The following is a 23616-nucleotide window of genomic DNA, read 5'->3' on the forward strand; positions in this document are numbered from 1 at the left end:
TGACTGCCCAGCCCATGGATCGAGGGAGGGAGGGGTGCTTCCCCCCGTACCCTGCTTCTGCTTCCCTCAGGCCCAGAACACCCCAAGGTTTACCGCAGGCAGCACGGCGCCTGGCTGACTCCAGGCCTCCTACAGGAAGGGGGGAACGGCCAGAGGCAGGCACAGGCAGGCAAGCAGGCAGACGGGGCAGATCGTGCAGCCAGTTACAATTGCACTCTCTATTATTGATGGTGGAAGCCAACTGGACCTCGGCACTGGGAGATTGTGTTACCTGACCGGCTGCCCAGCCATCCTGGCCCACAGGACACGCCTCCACATTCAAGAACCTGATCCTACACCTCGGAAACTCCCAGGGGACCATAGCAGTAGAGGTTGGACAAGGTGCCTCCAGCTGGTAAGCGCCAGGGGGCGGGTGATGACACATGAGCAGGTGGTTCCACCAACTCCTGAGACACTGGCCGTGTAGCTGCACGCACGCACGCACGCACGCACACAGTCTAGCAGGGTAATTTCCAACAAGCCCACGTTTGGGGCAGTACAAATCCAGAGTCAGTGACCTGAGCCCGAACATGAGCCCGATGCTAGTGCCTTATGTGTCCTGGGCTGGAGTCTGTGGTAGCAGCCAGAACCCCCAGTCCCATCCCACCAGCAGTGCTATAGCTGCCCCTGTATCTGCCCACTGGCCCCTCTGCAGCCCAGGCCTGGCACCAACTAAGCTTCTGCTCCTAGCCCAGGACAAACACCCTCCACTGGCAGGGCTAGAAGTGAAGGCACTGGGTCCACTGGACTGAAGAGGAAGCCCATGTAGCTGGGAGCCAGGGCCAGAAGCTGAAGGCAGACTGCCAGCACATTCCAGAGCCACCCAGCACAAAGCACCCCACACTGCCCCTCCCAGCACAAAGCACTCCACACTGCCACTCCAGGGCCGCACACTGGGCCCTCCCTTCTCCAGAGACACCCAGGAGGACAAGGCCCAGGGCTCTCAAGGGTCAGAGAGGGCGCCGGTCTCCTGTCAACAGCATGCCCAGAAGCTTCACAATTGGCACCTTGCAGCTACCAGGGAAACCCCAATCAGGTGCCCTAAGATGAAGCCACTCTGCCAGTGGAACCCAAGCAAAACCCACTGCCATGGGGTCAACCTCCAACTCAGCGAGCCAGCAAGGCCCAGCAGAGCTGCGCCGTGCATCCTGAGGGTGTCCTATGAATGGGAGTAGTCAGCCTTGTCTTTTTCCTGCAGAGTGGCCAGTAGATTAGAACCGCTGACCTGGAGGTTGGCAGCCCAGCACCTAGCCCACAGCACCCGGGGGCCTTGTGTGTCGGTGGCAAGGTCAGTGCAGAGCTGCCCACGCGGCGAACAGGACTTGGTCCTCAGGAGCAGTGGCAGAGACGGCAGTGTGCAGCCTCCGGACCAGCAGCTGTGCACAGCACAGGCCCTGGGAGTGCACAGGGCATATACCTGTGGGGTTTTCCTGGACTCTTTCTGAGCATTCTCTCGGAGCGGCACTTTTCCAAATAACTTCCATCCCAAGTCATTTTGTTTGTCAAGTCTTGCATTTTGTTTTCTAGCAAGCAAATTCCTACAGGAAGAAAATAACAGGGTTAGGGAGTTCTGGGCATTCACAGAAACAGGAGGGCAGTGCTCAGCTCCTCTATACCGTGCCACACAGAAATTCCTACAACTGCAGGGTCCCACCTCAGGAGGCACCCGTGAGTAAGGAGAGTGCCGTGTCACAGTGCAGGGAGCCACCCAGGGTGGAAGTCCCAGCTCCAGCTGTGACTCCGTGACTCAGTTTCCCTGTTTACCACAGGGTGAAGCTGAGAATTAACACATCTCAGACACCATTGGGTGGAACAGCTGCTTTGTTTCTGAGCCTCTTTATTAGTTTACATCGGCTACACGGAAAACCCAAACTCACTGCCATAGAGTCAGTGCTGACTCACAGCGCCCCCCACGGGTTTCCGAGGCTGTCACTGTTCACAAGAGTAAAAAGCCCCATGCTCCCGTGGAGCTGCTGGTGGGTTTGAACTGCTGACCATGCTGATCAAGCATGGCCCAATGCGTGCCCACTCACCACCAGGTTTCCTTACGTTGGCTACAAGATTAACGTACAAGGTCTCTACAAGGGGCAGCACCCCTGGTGGCACCAATGGCCGTGCACTCAACCACCAGCAGAAAGGTCCGTGGGTCAAACCCTCGTGCAGCCCTCAGAGACAGGCTGTTAATGTGTCAGGAATGGCTGGGGCGCTGTTCCACTCTGCACCCTAGGGCAGGGGCTCCATGGTCACTGCATGCGTCTGAGGTGAACTGCTGGGGCGTGGCCGGGCCGGGCTGGCTGTGTGGGAGGGCCCAAGCAGCAGTGTTTGCGAGTCATTTTCTCAAGGACGCAAACCCAAGTGGTGTGTGGGGCTCAGTGGAATGTGAACGGGGAGATGCTCAGGAGGGGCAGGCAGAACAGGGCAAGCAGTGAGAGGTGGGAAGGAAGGGCAGGCAGCCTGAGTCACAGACCAGTTTGTGTGATCCCACGTGCTCTGTGATGACACCCCAAAACACAACCACCACAAATTAAGGACAGCGAGGCTAGACTGTGAGGAGCACACAGGAGCAGGAGCAAAAGCAGGCTGCAGACTCAGAAGATGTTCAAAGGGCTGGTGAGATGTGGAGTCATGTCACAAGACAGCGAGAAGAATGAGCGCAGCGAAGGAAAGAGAAGCATGGAGCTCACAGCGACACAAAGGTGGGACCGAGGCAGTGGCCCTCGAATCTGCTCTGCCTCCCCGCCTCCCACGTGTTGGAAGAACCATGTGCACACAGGGCTGCCAGCAGCTGACGTTCAGCAGATTATCAGTGGACGGGAACCTCTAACCTCAGTTAGCAGGTGAGCTCATCTGTCCCCCCAGGGGCACCTGAAAACCTGTGGACGTGCATATGGGTGTCTGTTACAGCATCTGCACTTCACTGGACGCCCTCTGTGGTCGGGGCCTAAGCTCTGGATTACCAGGTTGATCGTCCACACCCACCCAGAGCACCAGGGAAGGCAGGTCTGACATTCTGCTCCCCAAAGGTCCTCGGCCCCAGGAACCCAATAGAGCAGCCTCTCTCTGGATGCCTGGCCGTCACTGAGTACCAACTGACTCGATGCCAGCTTACCCGCGGGAAACAGATGGAGAAACACACCGGGAAGTGGACGATCTTCCTGACAGCAGTGACCCTGGCAGCATGGAAAGACAGAGTGGAGCTGGGGACCGACCAATCCATACTGAAACTGAAGGGTGGCCTTGGGTGAAGAACATGACTTTTACATCATTCAAAAGTGTCTCCCACAGATCTGGAATATATAACTCTCAAAGAAGTGGGGACTAGATTGGTGGTGTATAACATGTTCTTCTATTTAACAGAGAATATTTCATCTGCTCTGTCAGGACCCCTGCTAGACTTGTGTGTGTGTATCTACACAAGACAGAATAGGCAATCTTATCTTACAGAGACAGCGACTGGACCAAGAACCGTTATTCTTGGGGAGCAATGGGAATGGATGGTGGGGGGTGAGCAGAAAGTCAACAATGACGGGTACAGGGTAATAGTAAGTGTTCTAAAATTGATGGCAAGAAGGGTATAGCTCAGGGCTCCTCAGGGCCAGTTCACTGTCCCTCAGACCCATTGGAGGGCTGGACTATAGTTTTTTTTAAAAAAAACCTATGAACAAATTCCTATGCACACCACACTTATCTTATTTTGAAGTAAAAAAAACAAAATGGGGCAAAGACACCTGGTGGGCTGGAGAAATGCCCTCGGCGGGCCGCACGTGGCTCACGGGTCGCAGTTTGAGGAAGCCTGGTATAGCTTTTCTGGTCTTGCTTGCTCAATCGAATTGTATTTGAGAGAAATTATTGAGACATAAACGTTGGGTAAATATAATAGTGGAAGGAGAGTAAAAAAGAGAGAAGAAAAAATATATAAATGTGTATATATATATATATATATATATATATATGCAACAAGGAAGCAGATGGACCTTGGGCCTCTACTTAAATCCTACCTCAGTATAAGAATGGTTTGTTTTAATAATGTGGTATTCTATGATACTCACCTTCCTGGCAGGATTGAGCAATGAAGACAAAATAAGTACATAAGCAAATGTGGTAAAGAAAGCTGATGGTGACCGGCTATTAAAAGATCTAGCACCCAGGGTCTTAAAGGCTTGAAGGTAAACAATCGGCCATCTAGCACAGAAGCAACAAAACCCACACGGAAGAAGCACACCAGTCTGTGTGATTATGAGGTGTCGATGGGAAAAGTTATCAGTTCAAAAACAAGCATCCAAATCGATGTGAAGGGGTGTGGATGTGGAGACCCCAAACCCACCTGTAAGAAAATTGCAGTCCCTCTCAGAAGGGCCACACAGAAGGGATGCTGAATCCAGGGTGCAGTAGAGCACTGATGAACCACATCACTATTCTCTAGTTCTTTAATATTTCCTCCCCTTACTATATGGCTTTTATTTGTTTTACCTCATTCAAGATTTCTGTATGTTCATTTGTATATTTAAGATCATTTGGTACATGAAAGCCGGGGTAGATAACCCTTCAGACACAGTAATAGGAGTAATGGTTCCCAGAGGGCACGGGGAAGAAGGGGTGGGGGAATGGGGAGCTAATAGCATTGATGACTTGATAACCCCACTCAATGGGATCATGGGATTGAACAGAATTATATATGAATGGACATATTGGATTGTGAGATATGCTGAAAGAAAAAAAAATATTATAAAAGGGGGAAAAAAGAATAAGGGTTCCTGGGGGGTGTGGTGGGGGAAGGAGGGGACAAAGGGAGCTGATACCAAGGAGTTCAAGCAGAAAGAAAATGTACTGAGAACAATGATGGCAACAAATGTGCAAATGTGCTTTACACACTGGATGGATGGATTGTGATAAGAGTTATATGAGCCCCCAATAAAATGATTAAAACAAAAAAGCGGAAAATGTCTTAAAACTGATTGTGGTAGCAACTGTACAATACTGCTTGATGATTGAACTATAGAATATTATGATATCTATAAGAGCTTCCAATAAAATGATTTTTTAATGATTTTTTTAAAATTGCCTCCCGTAAATGACATCTGTTGCAAAGGCAACAGAGATGACCTCCTTCTTGAGACACCACCTCACTCCGGTGTCCAAATGGGTTATCGCCTGCTGGACGCACCACAGGCCGCCCACACCTGGTGGCATGTTGCCTGCATATCACTGAGGAAGGGAAGCCTGGGGTTGAGGGCCATCAGCAAAGAAGGGGTGTATAAGTGCTTGGGACCTGCTGCTGCCAGCAGCCCTGCAGAAGGCCTGGTGGCCCACTTGCATTGAGATGGCAGCCAGAACCCCCCCGGGCAGCCCCTTCCTGTCCCATGTGGGGGACCACCATGGAGAGCACATTCATGTTTCAGGAATCGGAACCCACTATGGTAACAGGGTGGATTTGGTTTTTCTCGCCCTTCCAATATGCGGCGTTATGAAAGTCAGGCTGGAATCGACTCCACATTAGATGAGACTGAAGGACTTGTCAATGAAGTACTACCAGGTGTCTGGATGTATCCTGTACCAGAGAACCAAGGACCCACTGCCAGCACGTGATTTCAGACTACAGAGAATGGGCGGGGCTAACGCTGGATCGCAGGCTGCAGCCAACTCCTTGCAGCTGTGCAAGAGAAGAGTCTGCTCTCGGGAACCAGTCTGCTATGTTTAAGGGCAAAGGGACAGGAAGTCTCCGTCCTGACCTAGTGGTTCAGAAAAGCATGCGCATGCTTCATGGAGCGAAAGACTGATAAGCCACTGGACGCCAAGCTGCTGCCAATGCACACTGACCCTACAGACAGGACGCAGTGAGCTGCCCTACAAGGTTTCCAAGGCTGTAATTGTGATGGAAGCGATGGCTACATTGCTCTCCTGCAGAGGGGCTGGTGGGTTTGAACTGCCCACCTTTGCATTAGCAGCCGAGTGCTTCATCAGAGAAACAGCACCTCGGCTGGCAAGTCTGGAAAACGGAGGCAAAGGAAAACAAGGGCACAGGTTCTGAATGCAGACTCCAGCCCTCTCCATCTGTGTTCCTGGGACGGTGCGCGTGTCAATGGTTCGACTAACGGGTGTGGCCTTGGGCTGCCGGCTAGGTGAAACCAGGAAACCGGAGCCCCTACTGATCCTCTGGTTTAACTGGTCTGGCTCTTGCCTCAAGCTGCTTTCTGTAAAGAAGGGTCAGAAAGACTTTTCTTCAGAAGTGCATGTCCACGTCTCAGAGCGGGGAAACACCAGGCATTCAGCAGGGCCACCTACAGACACACCAGTTCATTACACGAACACACACTGTCCCCCAGACCTGTTTCGGAATACCGACACGCTGTTATTGCAGACAGCTTAGACAGCCAGTGGTCACTGATGGGCTCTTTAGAGCTGGACAAACTCGTCTTTCTATGCAGTGAATGATGGGCTGCCAGATTCGGCGTCAGTGGGACACCATCCTGGACTGGTAAATGGAAGACACCAGGGAGGAAGAAAGGCTTCCTTCCATGCAAGAAAATGCCCTCAAATCTGCACAGACAGCACCCAGCCTACTTCACTTGGTCCACTTAGACTTGATCCGAGCTCGCTTGCTGTCCAACCAAAGGGCCACAAACCTGTCTAAAATGCCTTTTAGGATCTGTCCAACTCTCACAGAAAGGATCTACCCCATGTTACTTTATCCCTCAGACACACGCAGAATTGCCAGCAGTTTTGAAATTTCTTCTTTGTCAGTGCAAAAGGTATGAATCAAAACTTGCAACCTTTTCAAGAGGTCTGAATAAAATTCCTCTTTAATCGCAGAGCTGACATAGGACCTGTTTTTTCAACTGTTTGGGTTGATCTCACAGGAATCACTGTATACATTTAGAAAGTGGGTGGCTTGTGTTATATGGTAATGTACAAGCTTGGCTTCAAGCTGGCTTCTGTTTTAGGGTACAAGAGACCTCAACTTCAACTATAATTAAAGAACATTGATTAAGCATAAAGGGACACATACCCACCATCCTGATAGAGGGAGCCAACAGCATGAGGTCACAGTGGTACCTGAGGATTCACCGTCAAATAGACATGGAGCAAAGGAACTGTCACAGATTTGTGATTGGTGGCAGATCAATACATCACAGTTATAGGTAGGACTACAGAAGCAGGAACAGGCTATAACTGGTATGTGCACGTTATGTTAGATAGAATGGTTTCCAAGATTGGTCTAGGGCAAGACAATGTGGCAACCTCCCACCCTACCCCCGTACTGTCCCCAGTATGGTGACCTCCACTGAGAAGAGACACTGGCCCTCTCTGTGCTGGCTAGAGAGGTGAAGGGAATCTACTTTCCAAGGTACTCTACCTGGGGGCAAGATTATCTATCAAAAAATCCAAAAGCCAAACTCACTGCCATCAAGTCAATGTCAACTGACAGTGACCCTAAAGGACTTTCCGAGATTGCAAGATTTTGCGGGAGCAGAAAGCCTGGCCTTGGTTGCTCAGAGCAGCGAGTGGTTTCCAGAGTGTGTAAGACCAAGTCTCGCCATCCTTGTCTCGAAGGAGCACTCGGCCTTACTTCTTCCAATACTTCTTCCAATGGGTCCGTGATCTTCCAGTCTTCTTCTCCAGCACCCCATTCAAACGTACCTATTCTTCTGTTGCTATGAGTTGGAACCAACTTGATGGCACCTAACAATTTTACCTGTAAGATCCCTGGTGAAATAATGTATTGTATAATGTGATATTATTATATCATATAATAAGTTAAATAACTTATATTTCTTGGTGGCCAATGATAAACTCCTGACAACTTTGAAACTTCATGGAAAGCCACATAAGATTTACATCTAGCTCAGAAGCAACAAAACCCACATGGAAGAAGCACACCAACCTGTGCGATCACAAGGTGTCAAAGGGATCAGGTGTAAGACATCATCAGAATAAAAAAAATCTTACCATAGTGAATGAAGGGGGAAGTTCAGAGTGGAGACCCAAAGCCCATTTGTTGGCCATTGGAGATCCCCTTGCAGAGGGGTCTAGGGGAGGAGATGAGTCACTCAGGGTGTGATGTAGCACCGATGAAGAATACAGCTTTCCTCTAGTTCCTAAATGCTTCCTCCCCACCCCATCATTATCCGAATTCTACCTTGCAAGTCTGGCTAGACCAGAGGATGTACACTGGTGCAGATAGGAGCTGGAGGCACAGGGAATCCAGGGCAGATGATCCCTTCACGATCAGAGGTGTCAGTGGCGATACTGGGAGGGTAGAGGGAGAGTGGGTTGGAAAGAGGGAACCGATTACAAGGATCTACATGTGACCTCCTCCCTGGGGGATAGGCAACAGAAAAGGGGGTAAAGGGAGACGTCGGACAGGGCAAGATATGACAAAATAATAATTTATAAATCATCAAGGGCTCATGAGGGAGGGGGGAGCGGGGAGGGAGGGGGAAAAAAGAGGACCTGATGCCAAAGGCTTAAGTGGAGAGCAAATGCCTTGAAAACGATGAGGGCAAAGAATGTACAGATGTGCTTTACACAACTGATGTGTGTATGTTGTATGAGCCCCTCATAAAACGCTAAAAAAAGATTTACTTCAGCTTTATGAAGAGAAGTGCTGGAAGAGTTGGGCACTTAGGAACTCTTGCATCTCCCGGTTCCTTGGGACTAGTCTGGTTATTACTTTTCTAAAGGAAATAATTATTGCAATCACATCATTTTCCCATAAAATTTTTATTTTTCTGCTACTCAGAAGTTCAAAGGCCATTTAATGATCTTGGCATAGTCTCGGTGTGTCCTGACTATATGGCATTGTTATTATGTCTCGAGATTATTATTTGTTATACCTCAAGCTCATTTGGTCCCACTCATGTCTTCAATTTTACAAAGTATCATTAAAGTTAATCACAGCCTTACATTTCATTATCTGCAAATTAAGTTTTTACTTTGCTGACTTGCTGAAAAGACCTGACCAAACCCTTTCAACAAGAAGAAGGACTAGAAGGGCTCAAATGGAATGTAAATGTGTAGAAAATAACGATGGCAACATTTGTACGAATATGCTCGATACAACTGATGTGCGGATTGTTATAAAGAGCTGTAAGAGGTCCCAATGAAATGAACTTTAAAAAGAAGATACACTACATTAGACTTATGAGAAGGTCTGTGATATTTTAAAAGCGGAGGTCACTGTACTAAATAGAGATTTGCAGAACTGTTGTGTAGACGCTGGTGAGCTCTCAGACTAAGGCTGACCCAGAGTTATGTAAAACAGAAATAAACTACCTAGGACAGAGTGGACTGAACAATTATTAGGTTGACGTGTAAATATGACTGGTGTTTAAATATTCTATTTTTCAAATATAAGAAATCATTTTTCACTGTTGTCCTAAATGATCTAATTAACAGTTTTAATTTAATCTGCAGATTTAGTTTGGTTCTTGTTATGCTATTCCTATGCTGTCACACATATAACCAATTAAGAGGAAAACAAGAAATATGAGGACAACGGAAACCAAACAATAGCAAATAACCCTAAAAGCAATATATAGACTAATTAAAAAACCTAACAAACTCACTGCCAGTGAGTCAATGCCAACTCACAGCTGCCCTATAGGCCTGTCCCTGTGTGTTTCGGAGACTATACCTCTTGAAGGGAGTAGAAAGCCCCATCTTTCTCCTGTGGAGCAAGTGGTAGTTTGGAACTGCTGACCTTACAGATCGTAGCCAATGCATAACCACTATGCTACCAGGGTGCAGGAGATAAATATGCTTACCACAGAATATTTTATAATTAGTACATTGCTAAGAGGGGGCTTCAAAAAGTTCATGGAGATGATGACAACAAATGTACATATGTTCTCAACACAATAGATGTATGTATGGATTCTGATAAGAACTGTAAGAGCCCCAATAAAATGATTAAATTAAAAATTTTTTTAACAATTTATTAGTGGCTCATACAACTCTTATCACAGTCCATACATATACATACATCAATTGTATAAAGCACATCTGTACATTCTTTGCCCTAATCATTTTTTTCTCTTTTCTTTTTTTACATTTTATTAGGGACTCATACAACTCTTATCACAATCCATACGTACACATACATCAATTGTATAAAGCACATCCATACATTCCCTGCCCCAATCATTCTCAGAGCCTTTGCTCTCCACTTAAGCCCTTTGCATCAGGTCCTCTTTTTTTTTTCCCCTCCCTCCCAGCTCCCCCCTCCCTCATGTGCCCTTGATAATTTATACATCGTTATTTTGTCATATCTTGCCCTATCCAGAGTCTCCCTTCCCCCCTTCTCTGCCATCCCTCTCCCAGGGAGGAGGTCACATGTGGATCCTTGTAATCAGTTCCCCCTTTCCAACCCAGTCACCCTCCACTCTCCCAGCATCGCCCCTCACACCCTTGGTCCTGAAGGTATCATCCACCCTGGATTCCCTGTGCCTCCAGCCCTCATATGTACCAGTGTACAACCTCTGTCCTATCCAGCCCTGCAAGGTAGAATTCGGATCATGGTAGTTGGGGAGAGGAAGCATCCAGGATCTGGGGGAAAGTTGTGTTCTTTCCATGAGTTTCTTGACGCTTCCTTGTATTAGTGACTGAAATAGTTGGTTCTTACATTAAGCAGACTGTAAACAGGTCTAGAGATTATGACTCTTGAACTAGAAATGTCTGTTGTGAAAACGTGGTAAAGGTGGAAAGACCATAACTAGAGAAGCATTTGAAGTTCAAGCTGTTAATCTGCAGAGAATGGCATTAGATTTCCTGTTGCTCTTCCGAGGAGGAATTTTGTGCATTAAGAGGATAATGTGCCATCTAAGGTTCTGTGGCTGCAGCTGTTGCTCAGGTACATGAAAAGCAATATAAAGATAATACCTCTTTTTGTTTAATAAAATGTGGTAGTTACATTAAAAATAAAGATAAATACCTCATGGGACGCGTTTCCTTAGTTCAAACACCTAGGGCCAGCTTTGCGGGCCCTTTCAGTTAAGTGGCTTCATATGGTTCTGTCTCTTCATGTGGTGTCTGAGGACCTCCGGGCTGGCAGGGCCACCTACAGTGCAACCACTGGTCCCTGCTCCTCTGGAGCACTCAGAGCAAGGAGGATCTGGACATGAAGTTAGACACGGCAGCCGAAAGAGCTGCCTGAATGCCTGCGCTTCTGGTAAGTAGAGACACGGACCGACAAGGCCAACCTCCAAGCTTCCACAGAGGCCCAGAGGAACGAGCCTGACACAGGGAAAACGCTGCGTGTTCTCCAGACTCTCTTACTAACTATGGACTGGCCCTAGTAAGAAAGCAGTCTCGCCTAACTTTACTAAAGTAGTATCAATCGTTAATCCAATGCTTTAAAAGTATCTTTCAGGGGCTAGAGAAGACTTTATGAAGAAGAATCAGATTTCTGAGACTTGACTTAACATAATTGCAAGGCATTGGACACCTGGATTCATTTGTCAGAACTTAATACGGTCAAGTTGTTCCCATGGACTATAAAACTCGAGAGAATGAAATTCAGCCATAAAGCCCCAGTGGCCAGGAGCAGGCAACCTCTAAAGTAGACAGTTGATCCCAAGATCACAGAACAAGATTCCATGACTCTTGCTGAACTTTGTGTATGTTGCTGATCATTGTAGCTACTCTTCTGTTACTGGCTTTGCTTGGTATTTGTGATCTTTCTTTTCCCCCTCAGCAATTCTCTTCAGAGCGAGGTTTGTTTAAGCTCTGTACTTCTTTTGCTAGTAGCTTTCCGTAATGACAGGAGAGAAAATGCCAATGTCCCTGCCTGGTCCAGCAGCACTCCTGGCACGGCTTGTCCCTGGTATCCACGGGCTACAGCTCTTAGGCTTTGTCTGGTGGGTTCCCACAGGGTTTTAATGTAATAGGCTTTACGGAGCTTAAACTACAGTGTACAAGAACTGCCTGTCCACAAAGGTACCGTATATACTTGAGCATATGCCGAGTTTTCCAGCACATTTTTAATGCCGTTTTTGTGGTACAATTAGGAGCCTCAGGGGATATTTGGGTCAGCTTATACTCCAGTATATACAGTAAGTTAAAAAAGCCCTGCTACCAAATCATAGAAATGTTTATTACATGAAAATATCAAACTGTAAAGCTCTTGTTCCTACAAATATCTTCCAACTATACACTTCCAGAGCGGTGTTTCTATATCTCTAACATTTCCCCCAAAGAATTGTGCACTTTTAGTTGACACCATGTCAAAACAGAAAAATAAAAACAAAAAACAAAAAAAAAAACTTGTGCCAATGAGTCAACGCTGATTCACGGCAACCCTCTGGGCCTCTGGGACTGGACTGTTCACGGAGGAGAGATCCCGTCTTTCTCCCGAGGCACGCTGGTGGTTTCAAACTGCCGACCATGTGGTCACAGCTCGACACATACCCATTGCGCCACCAAGGCTCCGATCTGATATCCTCAGGGGGCCCAAACGTGTGTGTGTGTGTGTGTGTTTAATGTCCTATGAGCTTAGGGAACAACAAGAAGCCTGAAGGGGCAAGACCAGCGCTAAAGGACGGATGAGATGAGGTTTCTCAGTTAAAGGCTCATAAGACAGTCGGTGCTGCCCTTGAACAATGGGCAGGTGCATTGTCTAGATGGAAAACAGCCCTTGGCACAAAGTTCCTAGCCTTCTCCTCATAAACGCAGTTTCCCATTTTCTTTCTGTTTTCAATTTTCTTGACTTCCTACCAAGTCTGTGATTGTCCTGTATCCTTTGGGAAACTCTTATGATTACCCTTTGGATTCCCCCAAAGCAGTCACCTCCTGCTTCTCAGAATCGACCTCCCTCCCTCCCTTGATTTAACTGGCTGAGCAGATCTTCTCTGAAGACTGTTTTAATTAGGCCCTTTTATTTAAGGTTCTCTAAGGAGATTATGATTAAAGGAACTTGTCTGCGACAATCCATGGATTTCAGAGGCATGTCTAAATGTTTTAAACTTATGCATCTATAAACTGGACCCTAAACAGCATACTTTCTCGCTTATTCATGTATAAAATACAGTGTTCACACAGTGTCCACACTCATCTAATGTCTTATTTCACAAAATATGTGGAGATTAAATGTCACACACCTGTAGTTGACAATATAATTGCTGGTTGTGCACCCACCTAGGGCTGTAACCATGCAGCGTCCACACACTCCTCCTCTCTATTTTCACTATAAAAGTACGTCTCTCCCTCCAATTTCTGGGAAACTTTGTGTTCTTCACCAATACCTCTTGGCTTCTGAGAGTGCGCACCTGCTTCTTACTCCTAGAGATGCCACAACAGCCCCTCCCAGGAGGAGCAGGACTGGCCCAGGGAGTTCTGGACTGTGACTTTGACAGGAGCATATCGCCAGCTCCTTCTCCCATGGCTGCTGGAGGGATGAGAACTACTCACCTTTACAGCTGTAAGAACTCCCAGTGAAAACAAATTATGTTTCTATAATGGTCACATCCAGCAGGGTGCCTATTATATAAGAGGTAAACCCTGAGCTGCCTCCAAGGTCCAGCCAGTCCAACTGCTGAGATAGAGCAACAGAGAGGGCTTGTGAGATTAACCCAGCCTCCAACCTCAGCCCTGTGCTGGGGTTCACCAAGGGCTCACGTTCCCCACCCACAAGTTGCTGCCTCTGAGAAGGAAGGGGGCAGGTTGGAGGGGGGCAGAGCGTGGCTGAGGAGCACAGAACACTGTCATTGATGCCAGCAGGACTGAGTCACTGGGGCCTGGAGATAGAGAGGGTGGAAGGGACAGTGAGTGGCTTGATGGGGTCAGGGGGCTTCCCAGGGGTCTGTACATGAACAGGGCACTGAGCGAGCAGCTGAGGAAGCAGTACAGTAGTCTGTTTCTCAGCTCTCTGTAAGAAAAAAACACTGCTGCGGCTGTCCCGTCCAATAAGAGTGAGGAACTAACAGAAACATCACCTTGAGTTTGAGATTTTCCTTACCATGGAAACAAAAATCCCTGGTCCCAGATGAGCCCTACTCTTTCCAAACAAACATGCTGACCTGACTTCCTCAGGGAAGCCCGAGAAGGTGTCCTGGTCAGGGCTGCAGGGGCTGGGGCAGAGGCCATGCTGCAAGGGACATCAGTGGATCCCAGGAGAGGGGCGTCAGGGCTCCAGCTGTCAGGAGATGATGAGCCAGTGGTGGCCCCCACTTCCCCAGCTGTCCCTCTGTAGCCGCCTCTGGAATCAGGGTGCCCCCCCCCCCACAGGACCCTGCGAGCACTGCTCCCTGGGATAGAGCTGGGGCTCCAGGCCTGAGTTGTGAGGATTTTACGATGCTAATTATGCAGAGCGCTGCCCTAAGGCCCTCCATGGGGGACTTTAGGAAGGGCCAGGACTTTCTTCCAGGGGCCTCTGGCCGAACTTGAACTTGAAGTGTTGGTACTACCCCAGGGTAGTGGGCGCTAATGTGGCACAAGTGCAATCACTTTGTCTCCAGCACAGACAACAGGAGAGACCTGTGGAGGGAGAGCCTCGTGAGGGCGGTCCTGGGAATCCAGCTGTTTCCACAGCAGGTGGACGCCCAAGCCAGGTGACAGAGCTTCAGTAGCAGCACCAGCAGGAGCCTCCTTACTACACTTGGCCAAAAGCTTGGACCCCTGGGCAGGTTAACACTCAGGGACGCCCTGGGCCACACCTGGAGCTGCTCTGGGTTTGGCAAGGGCCACTCTGACAAGGCCTGAGCTGGTGGTCCCTCCTGTGCCCAGCAGGTGGGGTGCAGCCCAGGAGAGCTCCCAGCGGGTCCCTCCTGGAGGAGTGGAGGAGAGCCCTTTCAGTCAGTGCTGGCCCATGCCAAGAGCCTTTCATGGGGGATCAAAGGGTTTGTAGCAAGGACACTGGGCACATTTCACTGGCAACATTAGGACAACAGCTGCTGACTAGAGTGGGCACGGCAGGCCTGCAGCTTAAAGCCCAGCTACCGCTCACAAGGCCCACACCGGATGGCCAACTTAGCCACACACCATCCACCTGGCTTCCCCAAGGGCCACCCAGGCTCCCAGCACACAGCCTAGCAGTACTCCCCCTCCCCACTGTACCCCTTCCTCCTCAGTCACCATGGCCACTGCACCCCATACCTCACTGTACCCCACCTTCTCCATCCTCCACCATCATCGCACCCCACTGCATTCTACCTCCTCCATTCTCTACTGCCCCCTTGCACCCTAACCTCCACCTTTCCCATGTACCCACTTCTCCCACTGCACCTCTACCTCCCCCATATCCTACCTTCTCCATTATACTCCACCTATGCACTTCCTATAGCCCCCATACTTTACAGGACCCCTATAGACACCTCCATTCCTATACCCCATCTCCCCCTCAGCATTCCCAACACCCCATGTGCCCAGCTACACCCACACCCTCACAGGCCTCCCACAGCCCATCTACAGCACCACCACCCACAGCACCCACTCCTAGCTTAGCTGCTATCCTCAGTGTCATCCACTCAAGCCCACCCTACAGCGAGGTCACAGAAACATAACTGCAGAGAGCCGTTCCCTCCGAGTAGAGTTGGCTATAATAAAAGGGGTGGAAGAAAGCTCTAGTGACGTGCATTTGCTGACTCAAATGGGAAGAAACAGCCGTAAACATCCGTTACTAATCGGGACGTGGGATGTACAAATGTGAATCTAGGAAAATTGGAAGTTGTCAAGAAAGAAATGGAATGCATCCAGAGCGATATCCTTCCTACGTATTAGTGAGCTGAAGTAAATGGGTATTGGCCATACCCTGCAGGAAATGACATCTCCAGATCCGACGTTCTGAATGCCCCTGACAAAGGGCCTGGTGAGCTGTGGGATGACATCACTCACTCCCTCTGTGAGGCATCAACTCCGTCCATGTGTAAGAAGCACACCAGTCTGTGTGATCCAAAATCTGTGAACAACGCGATCCAATGCACAGGAGGAAATGGTATGGCAGCTGAAGTTGTGAGCACCTGTTTGCAGACAGCGATGGACAACAGTGGATGCCCCATATCCACCTGCAAGGTCCATGCAAAGATTAAGCCTCAGGTGAATCCCCTCGGACCACGTCGAAGGACGTGAATGGTCTTGCTGAGAGACAGAGAGCGCGTGCTGTGAAGTGGTTGATTCAGACACAGTCAGGTTCAAATATGATCTCATCATGTGGTCTCTCTTTTAAACCATTTACAAGTCATTTCAGTTTTTTTAAAAATCAAACAGTGAAGGGGAAATACACATAGATTAAGCCTCTGGTGAATCCCCTCTGACCATGAACCAGGGATGAGAAGAGGTTTGCTATCATGAAGAATGCACAGGAAAGTGGATTATCGCAAAGACAGTTACGTTTAAATGTAACTAACTCCTCATCATTTGATCTCCCCATTGACCCATTCCAAACTTGTTCTAGCTTTTAATATTTTCTATTCAATTGAAGTTTCTCTGTTTGACTTTGTTATTTTTTGTTGTTGGTAATGTTTTTGTAAAAATCATTTTTCTGTACATGACATACAAGATAGGTAAATCTATAGTGACAGTGACTGGATTAATGGCTCCTTGGGTATGTCAGGGGAGGGTGAGGGGAAATGGGGAGCTACCAACACTGAGTACAAGAAAGAAGACACTGCTCTAAAATGGATGTGGTGATGATTGTACAACTCTTCTTGGTATGACTGAACTACTGAATTGTATGACATGTAGCTTATGTGCCAATAAAACGGTTTTAAAAATAAAAGAACATAACTAATGAGGAAAGCAAAAGGTTATTAAAAAGACAGGAATGAGAAAATCAAAGTGGATGTCAGCAGAGACTCTGAAACGTGTTCTTAATTGTAGAGTAGCTACAGCCAATGGAAGAAATGAAGTAACACAGCTGAGCAGGAATTTCAGCTCAAGACTGAAAAGAAAGCACTATCATGAAACGTGTACGGACTTGGAGCGAGAAAACCACATAGCAGGAAGCGTGCTCAGCTTATCTTGAACCAAAAGAACTAAAGGAAAACTTCAAGACTTCACTTCAGTACTCGGGACGTCGAAGGGCAACGTATCACACAGCCAGTGTCCCCAAAGAACTGGTCAGCATGCAGCGCTCCAGAGGGAGCATGTGAGCAAGAGCAACGGTACTGCAGGAAGACATCCAAGCTGCCCTGGAAGCAGGCGCCAGGGACCGATGGAATGCCAACCAAAATGTTTCAACAAGCCGATGAAGCGCCGCCGGAAACATGACTAGTCTAGCCCAAGAAAGCTGAGACAGCTAGCTGGCCAACCCATTGGAAGAGACCCGTATTTGTGTTCATGCCAAAGAAAGGTGACCCTGTAGAACAAGAAAATTATCAAACAATGCCATTAACATGACATGTAAGTAAAATTTTACTAAAAATAATTTTTAAAATAGTTGCAGCAATCTATCAAGAGAGAGCTGCCAGAAACGCACTCCTGCTTCAGAAGGCCGTGTGGCACAAAGGCTATCACTACTAACATCAGCTGGAGCTGGGTGGAAGCAGAGACGGTCAGAGAGGTTGACTGGGTTTTACTGACTACGCAAAAGCATCCTGCCATGGGGAGTCTAACCACCACAGAGCACACGGAGAAGAACAGGACTTCCTTGTGCTCGTGCGGAACCTGAATATGAAACAAGGGGCAGCAACTGAAACAGTAAGGGAAGACTTGACACTTTAAAATCAGGAAAGGTGTCTATCAGGGATGCTTCCTTTTACCACCTTAACTCAGTCCGTGTCTGAACAAACAGTCCAAGAAGCTGGATTGTATGAAGAAGAATGTGGCATCAGGACTGGAGGACGTTCTCATTAACAGCCTTCAACATGCCAATGACACAATTTAGGTTGCTGGGAATGAGGAGGATCTTGAAGCCCTTGTTAATGGACATCAAGGACTGCAGTCTTTTATATGGATTGCAACCTGATGTAAAGGGAACCAAAATGTTCACACTGGAGTGATAAACAACATTGGGATAAACAGACAGATGGAAGCTAGATACACCACGATGCTCACGGAAGCCGCGGTCCCGGGATGAAATGACATCGTGCACTGGGTCAATGTGCTGCACAAGACCTCTGTACAGTGGGGACGAAGGCATGCCCCTCCCAGGCCACGGTGTTTCCCATCGTCCCATACATAGTCGGACAATGCGTAAGGAAGGTTGAATGAATGCATTTACATATGGTGCTGGAGAAGAGCACTACAATACCTCGGACTGCCAAGAGCACAAGCAGGGCTGTCTTATACAGCTGGAAAGGCTCCTTAGAGGTAAGAGTGGAGAGACTTCATCTCATGTATTGTAGCAACGTGGTCAGGAGAGACTGGGTCGTGGAAAAGGACATCATGCTTGGTACAGATGGGCAGTGAAAAAGAGGCAGACCCTCACTGAGATGGAGAGACTCAGTGGCTGCAACAACGGGCTCAAATGTTACAAAGATGGCGCAGGCCAGGCATTGTCTCATTCAGCTGCATGTGGGGTCTCCAGGAGTCAGAGCCAACTCGCTGGCCCAGACAGTTGCAGAAAAATCAGTGAACAGCATACTGCAGGGGAAAGCAGAGAGCTCCCTATAAGAACAGAACAAGCCTGGGTGCCCCCTCTCCTCACTGAAGCCCTACCCCCACCCCTTTGACCCTGGCTGAGACATGGCTCCCACCACAGGTGCGGAAGCCCAGTTACAGGAGACAGGGCCCCAGGGCAGGCTCTCCGAAGGACCACCTCTCATTTCTAAAGAGAAAGTGGAGCCCCCCTCCTTTGATTTCTCCACATCACCCAAGTTCCTGGTCTGTTTTAATAGCTTTAGATGTCCAACAAGTGTGGAGTTCGAATTTACCCGAGGTGCCTCATAAGAAAGGCCTGCTGTGCCCCCAGAAGAATTCACTTCAGAGGACAACACTGAAGCTACAACTCAGGGAGAGGGACATGTCTGATCAGAGCACACAGGAGCAAATGAAGGGGGAGGAAGAAAGAGTGGAAAACATCCTGGCCTTGAGGACAATATTCCTGCTCAGAGCAGCCAATCCACAGAGAAGATCATATGGCCAGCCCCACTACGAGACACGACATCCCTCACCGACCCACAGTCTAGAGGGGACAACATGGAGACACAGTGTGGGAATTGTGCCCGACTGCTACCACACCGAGGCAACACACTAAGGGCGTGTAACAGAACAGCAAGGGGAGCAGAGCAAGGAAGTCCTGAGGGAATACCAAAAGTAGACTTTGGGGCCAGGATGTGGCACCCCATCAGACTCGACTGGAAAACACCCCTAAATGTCAAGAAATAGTCCATGAACTATTTACAGGCTTTTCTTTTTTCTGTCAGTTTTTGTTGTCGTTGTTTTTCTTTTGTTGATTTGTTTTGCTGTCTTGTTTTTTGTGCATATTATTATCTCTGCAGTTCTATCTAGATAAGATAGGCTGGATAAACAATCTGGAGGAGAAAACAACTGGACCGATTCCAGGGGGAAGTGGGAGAGGGGGAGTTGGGGGAAAGGAAGTAGTGTTAACCAACCCAGGGACAAGGGAACAACAAATGATGCAAAATCAGTGGCAAGGAGGGTGTAAAAGGCCTGGTAGTGCTTGATCAAGGCAATGTAATTGAGAGGAATTACTGAAATCCAAATGAGGGCTGAGCACGATAGTGGGGCAAGAGTAAAGTCAAAGGAAATAGAGGAAAGAACTAGGAGGCAACGGGTATTTATAGAGGTCTAAATATAGGCATGCACATATATATTTATATATGACGATGGGGAAATAGATCTATGTGCATGTATTTATAGGTTTAGTACTCAGGTAGCAGATGGACATTGGGCCTCCACTCAAGTACTGCCTTAATGCAAGAACACTTTGTTTTATTAAACTGGCATTCCATGATGCTCACCTTCCCGACAAGATCGCTGAAGACAAAGCGGGTGGAGAAGCAAATGTGGTGAAGAAAGCTGATGGTGTGCGGCTATCAAAAAAGATAGTGTCCAGGGTCTTAAAGACTTGAAGGTAAACAAGTGGCCATCTAGCTCAGAAGCAACAAAGCCAACATGGAAGAAGTATACCAGCCTGTGTGATCACAGGGGTCTAAGGTATCAGGCATCAAAGAACAAAAAATCATATCACTGTGAATGAAGGGGAGTGTGGAGTGGAGACCCAAAGCCCATCTGTAGGCAACTGGACATCCCCCTTACAGAAGGGTCACAGGGAGGAGATGAGCCAGTCAAGGTGTAGTGTAGCAACGCTGAAACATACAACTTTCCTCTAGTTCTTAAATGCTCCCCCCCCCATTATCATGATCCCACTTCTACCTTACGAATCTGGCTAGACCAGAGGATGTACACTGGTACAGATAGGAACTGGAAACAGGGAATCCAGAACAAATGATCCCTTCAGGACCAGTGGTAACAATGGCGATACCGGGAGGGTAGAGGGAAGGTGGGGTAGAAAGGGGGAGCCGATTATAAGGATCTGCATATAACCACCTCCCGACAACAGAAAAAATGGGTGAAGGGAGACATCAGACAGTGTAAGATATGACAAAATCAAAATAATTTATAAATTATCAAGGGTTCATGAGGGGGCAATGGGGAGGGAAGGGTAAAAATGAGGAACAAATGTTTTGAGAATGATGAGGGCAACAAACGTACAAATGTGCTTGACACAATGTATGTAAATATGGATTGTGATAAGAGTTGTACAAGCCCCCAATAAAATTATTTTTTAATTAAAAAAAATAAAAGTATATACTATTAAATGTAAATTATGACCTGCTCTATGAAGCTTCACCTAATTCACACTAAAACTTTTTTAAAATTAAAAAAAAAGAAAGGCCTGGTGACCTCTGTAGGAGAGCCAGCCCTCGGTGGCACCTTTCACTGTCAGCACACAGGTTCACTGTGAGGGAGAACTGACTGGGCTGTAGGGAAGTTGCTGAGGTCACAGAAGGCGGTTTTGAGATGCTGAAAATGTGCACTGACCACTCAGCCCAACGCCTGGTCTGCCTGGTGGCTGGGGGTCTGGCCGGGGTCTCAGCCCCCAAAATAGGAGGTGCTCCACGTTGAGCCTCCCCACCCCCGTCCCCGTTCCCAGGGCATAGAACCCTGCACAGAACATACTGTACACACAGAATTAAAGCTGGCACAGGAACCTCACAAACAGGCCAGGATGGTTCTGGGAGGCAAAGGGTGTGTCCACAGCTCAGTGACACAGACCCAGGCTCAGGCGGGCGTCCCAGGATGCTTGGAGCAGGTCCCACAGACCCGACACTCACCGAACATTCCTCCCCGAGTCCTGCTCATAAATCCCTGAGCTTCACACTTGATGCACCTGTGCCTCAGCCTCCAGCGCAGCCTGAGCGAGGCAGTGGGCTGGGACTGGTCCCAGGGCTCTGGGCAACCTGCCCACACCCTCTTGTCCCCTGGCACCTTCCCCAGCATGCAGACAGGAAGTAGACCTCAGCTCAGCTGCAGAGGTGGAGGAGGCGAACCATGAATCCTCTCTCCACAGGCCCCTGCCCTCATCCTTCCCAGACCTGCTGCTCCATCAGCTCAGTCTCAACCGTGAGGGTACAAAGCCAGCCCACTCCCATCCCCACAGCAGCACATGGACACAATTCATACAGCCAATCCACTCTTTTTTCATAAAGTGTGAAGTGAGCCCCCAGGGTCCCCGAAATAGCATGGCACGTGAGGTGCTTTGTGAACAGGCCCCCAAAGTGATAGACCACCCCCTCCCCATCATTCCTGCTCACATCCAGACGAGACCAAGGAGTGCCCACAGGCACCACACTGCCCAGGCGAGTTGTGGGGAGGTGAACCCTATTAACACCTCACAGCACACAGCGCCCCTTCTGATTACATCTCCGGGACATTCTTGCATATGGTGGGCACCTGCTGTGCGTTTATGTGGGTACGCATATGTACACGTGAATGTGTGTGTGTGTGTGCATGCTTGTGCATGTGCCTCTGCTTGCCTGGGTGAGTGCACGTGTGTGCATGCTAGTATGTGGCGTGCATGTGTCCGTGTGCATGCAGGCATGTATCTGTGTTTGTGTGTGTGATGGAGAGAGGCTGATCAATGACCACACTCTGGGTCTCACATGGCTCTGAACCGCATCAGAGCCCCTAGGAACCAGCTCTCACGCCCCGCATACAGCCCTGGTGCAGAGACCCCGGGGGCCTGCTCCCCCAGCAGCCTGGATGCCTCAGCTGTAAGAGCTCTCTCGAGGTGCTCTCTGCTGACCGCTCTGCCAGGGAGCACCAGCTCCATGTCTGAGTCGGCACATGAACAGCCAGGGGAGGGGGCACAGTGACAGTGACAACAATGTGGGAACAACCATGGTGGTGACCCTGACTGTGACGACTCAGCAGGGAGCCCCAGGCCAGGGAGGAGGAGGGCGATGACAGTGGCAGCAGCCAGGTGAGGAAGGCAACCACGGCGGCAGCAACGATGACCACGATGGTGATGACAATGGTACAGAGGTTAGGATGACAGCAGACAGAGACCACCGCCTGCACCACCGCTCAGGCCACCGTGGCACGGCTGCACCGCTAGCAGCCCTCCCTGTCCGTGCCAGCCCTGCTCAGCCCCCTTCCCAGGGTGCCACGTGCATCACTCTAGAGCCCACGTGGCATCATGTTCCCATGAGCCCAAAGCCTGTGATGGTTATATCCCCCTCAGCCTTCGATCAACACACCTTTCACAGAATACCGCGACTAAGAGTTCCCAAACCATCTACAGCTAAAACCACAGGCCTGGGGAGCTGTCCCAGCAAGCCTTCCATGTGTTGAAGGAGAAATGTGAGGAGACTCTGTGAGGAGACACCTCCTCCCCAGGAGAACATTCCAGGCCACTCAACATGCACCTGCACAGACATCAGCCATCAGGAGCCGAGACGTTAGTTACCGTACCCGGGCCCCCAGGAGGCTCACAGGCGTAGAGTTTGTGAGCAATCTGGACACATACCTGTGGCAGTCACACACAGTGGCTGGAACACACCGTAGGCTCCTTTAATTTCTCCAGAGCAAGGTCTCAGAGACTCAGTGGGAAAGAGGCCACTTGATGTCCAACGTCACAAACACAATCAGGCATGCAAAACCCAGACTCTTCCGCTGCCTCAGACAGAGAGCCCTCCACAAATGCCGCCCAGCAATGGATCCATGGGACTCTGCACCCACCAACCAGGGATGTTCCAGAGAGGGGGCAGTGCCTGTACCAGAGCAGAGCTGCGCTTCACGGGGGTCTCAGGACCGAGTTCAGGAAGCAGGTCTCCATGCCTGGGAGATTCGAACCTCCAACATTTAAGTCAGCAGTCGTGGGTGCCTCTTAGGGGCCTTGATGGGTACCTAGGTGCTGCCAATGGTGAGCACACTCAGCTGCTAAACAAAAGGCTCAGAATGCACCCACTCATAGGTTCCTTGGAAGAAAGATGTGGTAGATAATAGATAGATTGGAGGATGGATGATGGGTAGATAAGCAGGTGAATGGCCGGGGGTGTGTGTGTGGGTGGATGGGAGATCACGATGATTGATGGAGGATGAGTGTAGTGGATGGGTGGATGGACGCCAGCCACTGGCTCAGGAAGATCTATGTACACCATCACAAAATGCTGATGAAAC

General features: G+C 49.0%; 1 protein-coding gene across 3 annotated transcripts in view; it reads right to left on the bottom strand.

Moving 5' to 3' along the window:
* The window catches only part of TBC1D14 (TBC1 domain family member 14), a 62660-nt gene that overhangs the window by 24598 nt on the left and 14446 nt on the right, over positions 1-23616 (bottom strand). For all 3 annotated transcript variants that reach the window (XM_075544658.1, XM_075544657.1, XM_075544660.1), the window contains exon 3: positions 1457-1577. In XM_075544658.1, coding sequence (XP_075400773.1) covers positions 1457-1577 — 121 coding nt within the window. The remainder of the gene's footprint in view (positions 1-1456; positions 1578-23616) is intronic.

This window comes from Tenrec ecaudatus, chromosome 3 (assembly GCF_050624435.1).
Source record: "Tenrec ecaudatus isolate mTenEca1 chromosome 3, mTenEca1.hap1, whole genome shotgun sequence".
Lineage (NCBI taxonomy): Eukaryota > Metazoa > Chordata > Mammalia > Afrosoricida > Tenrecidae > Tenrec > Tenrec ecaudatus.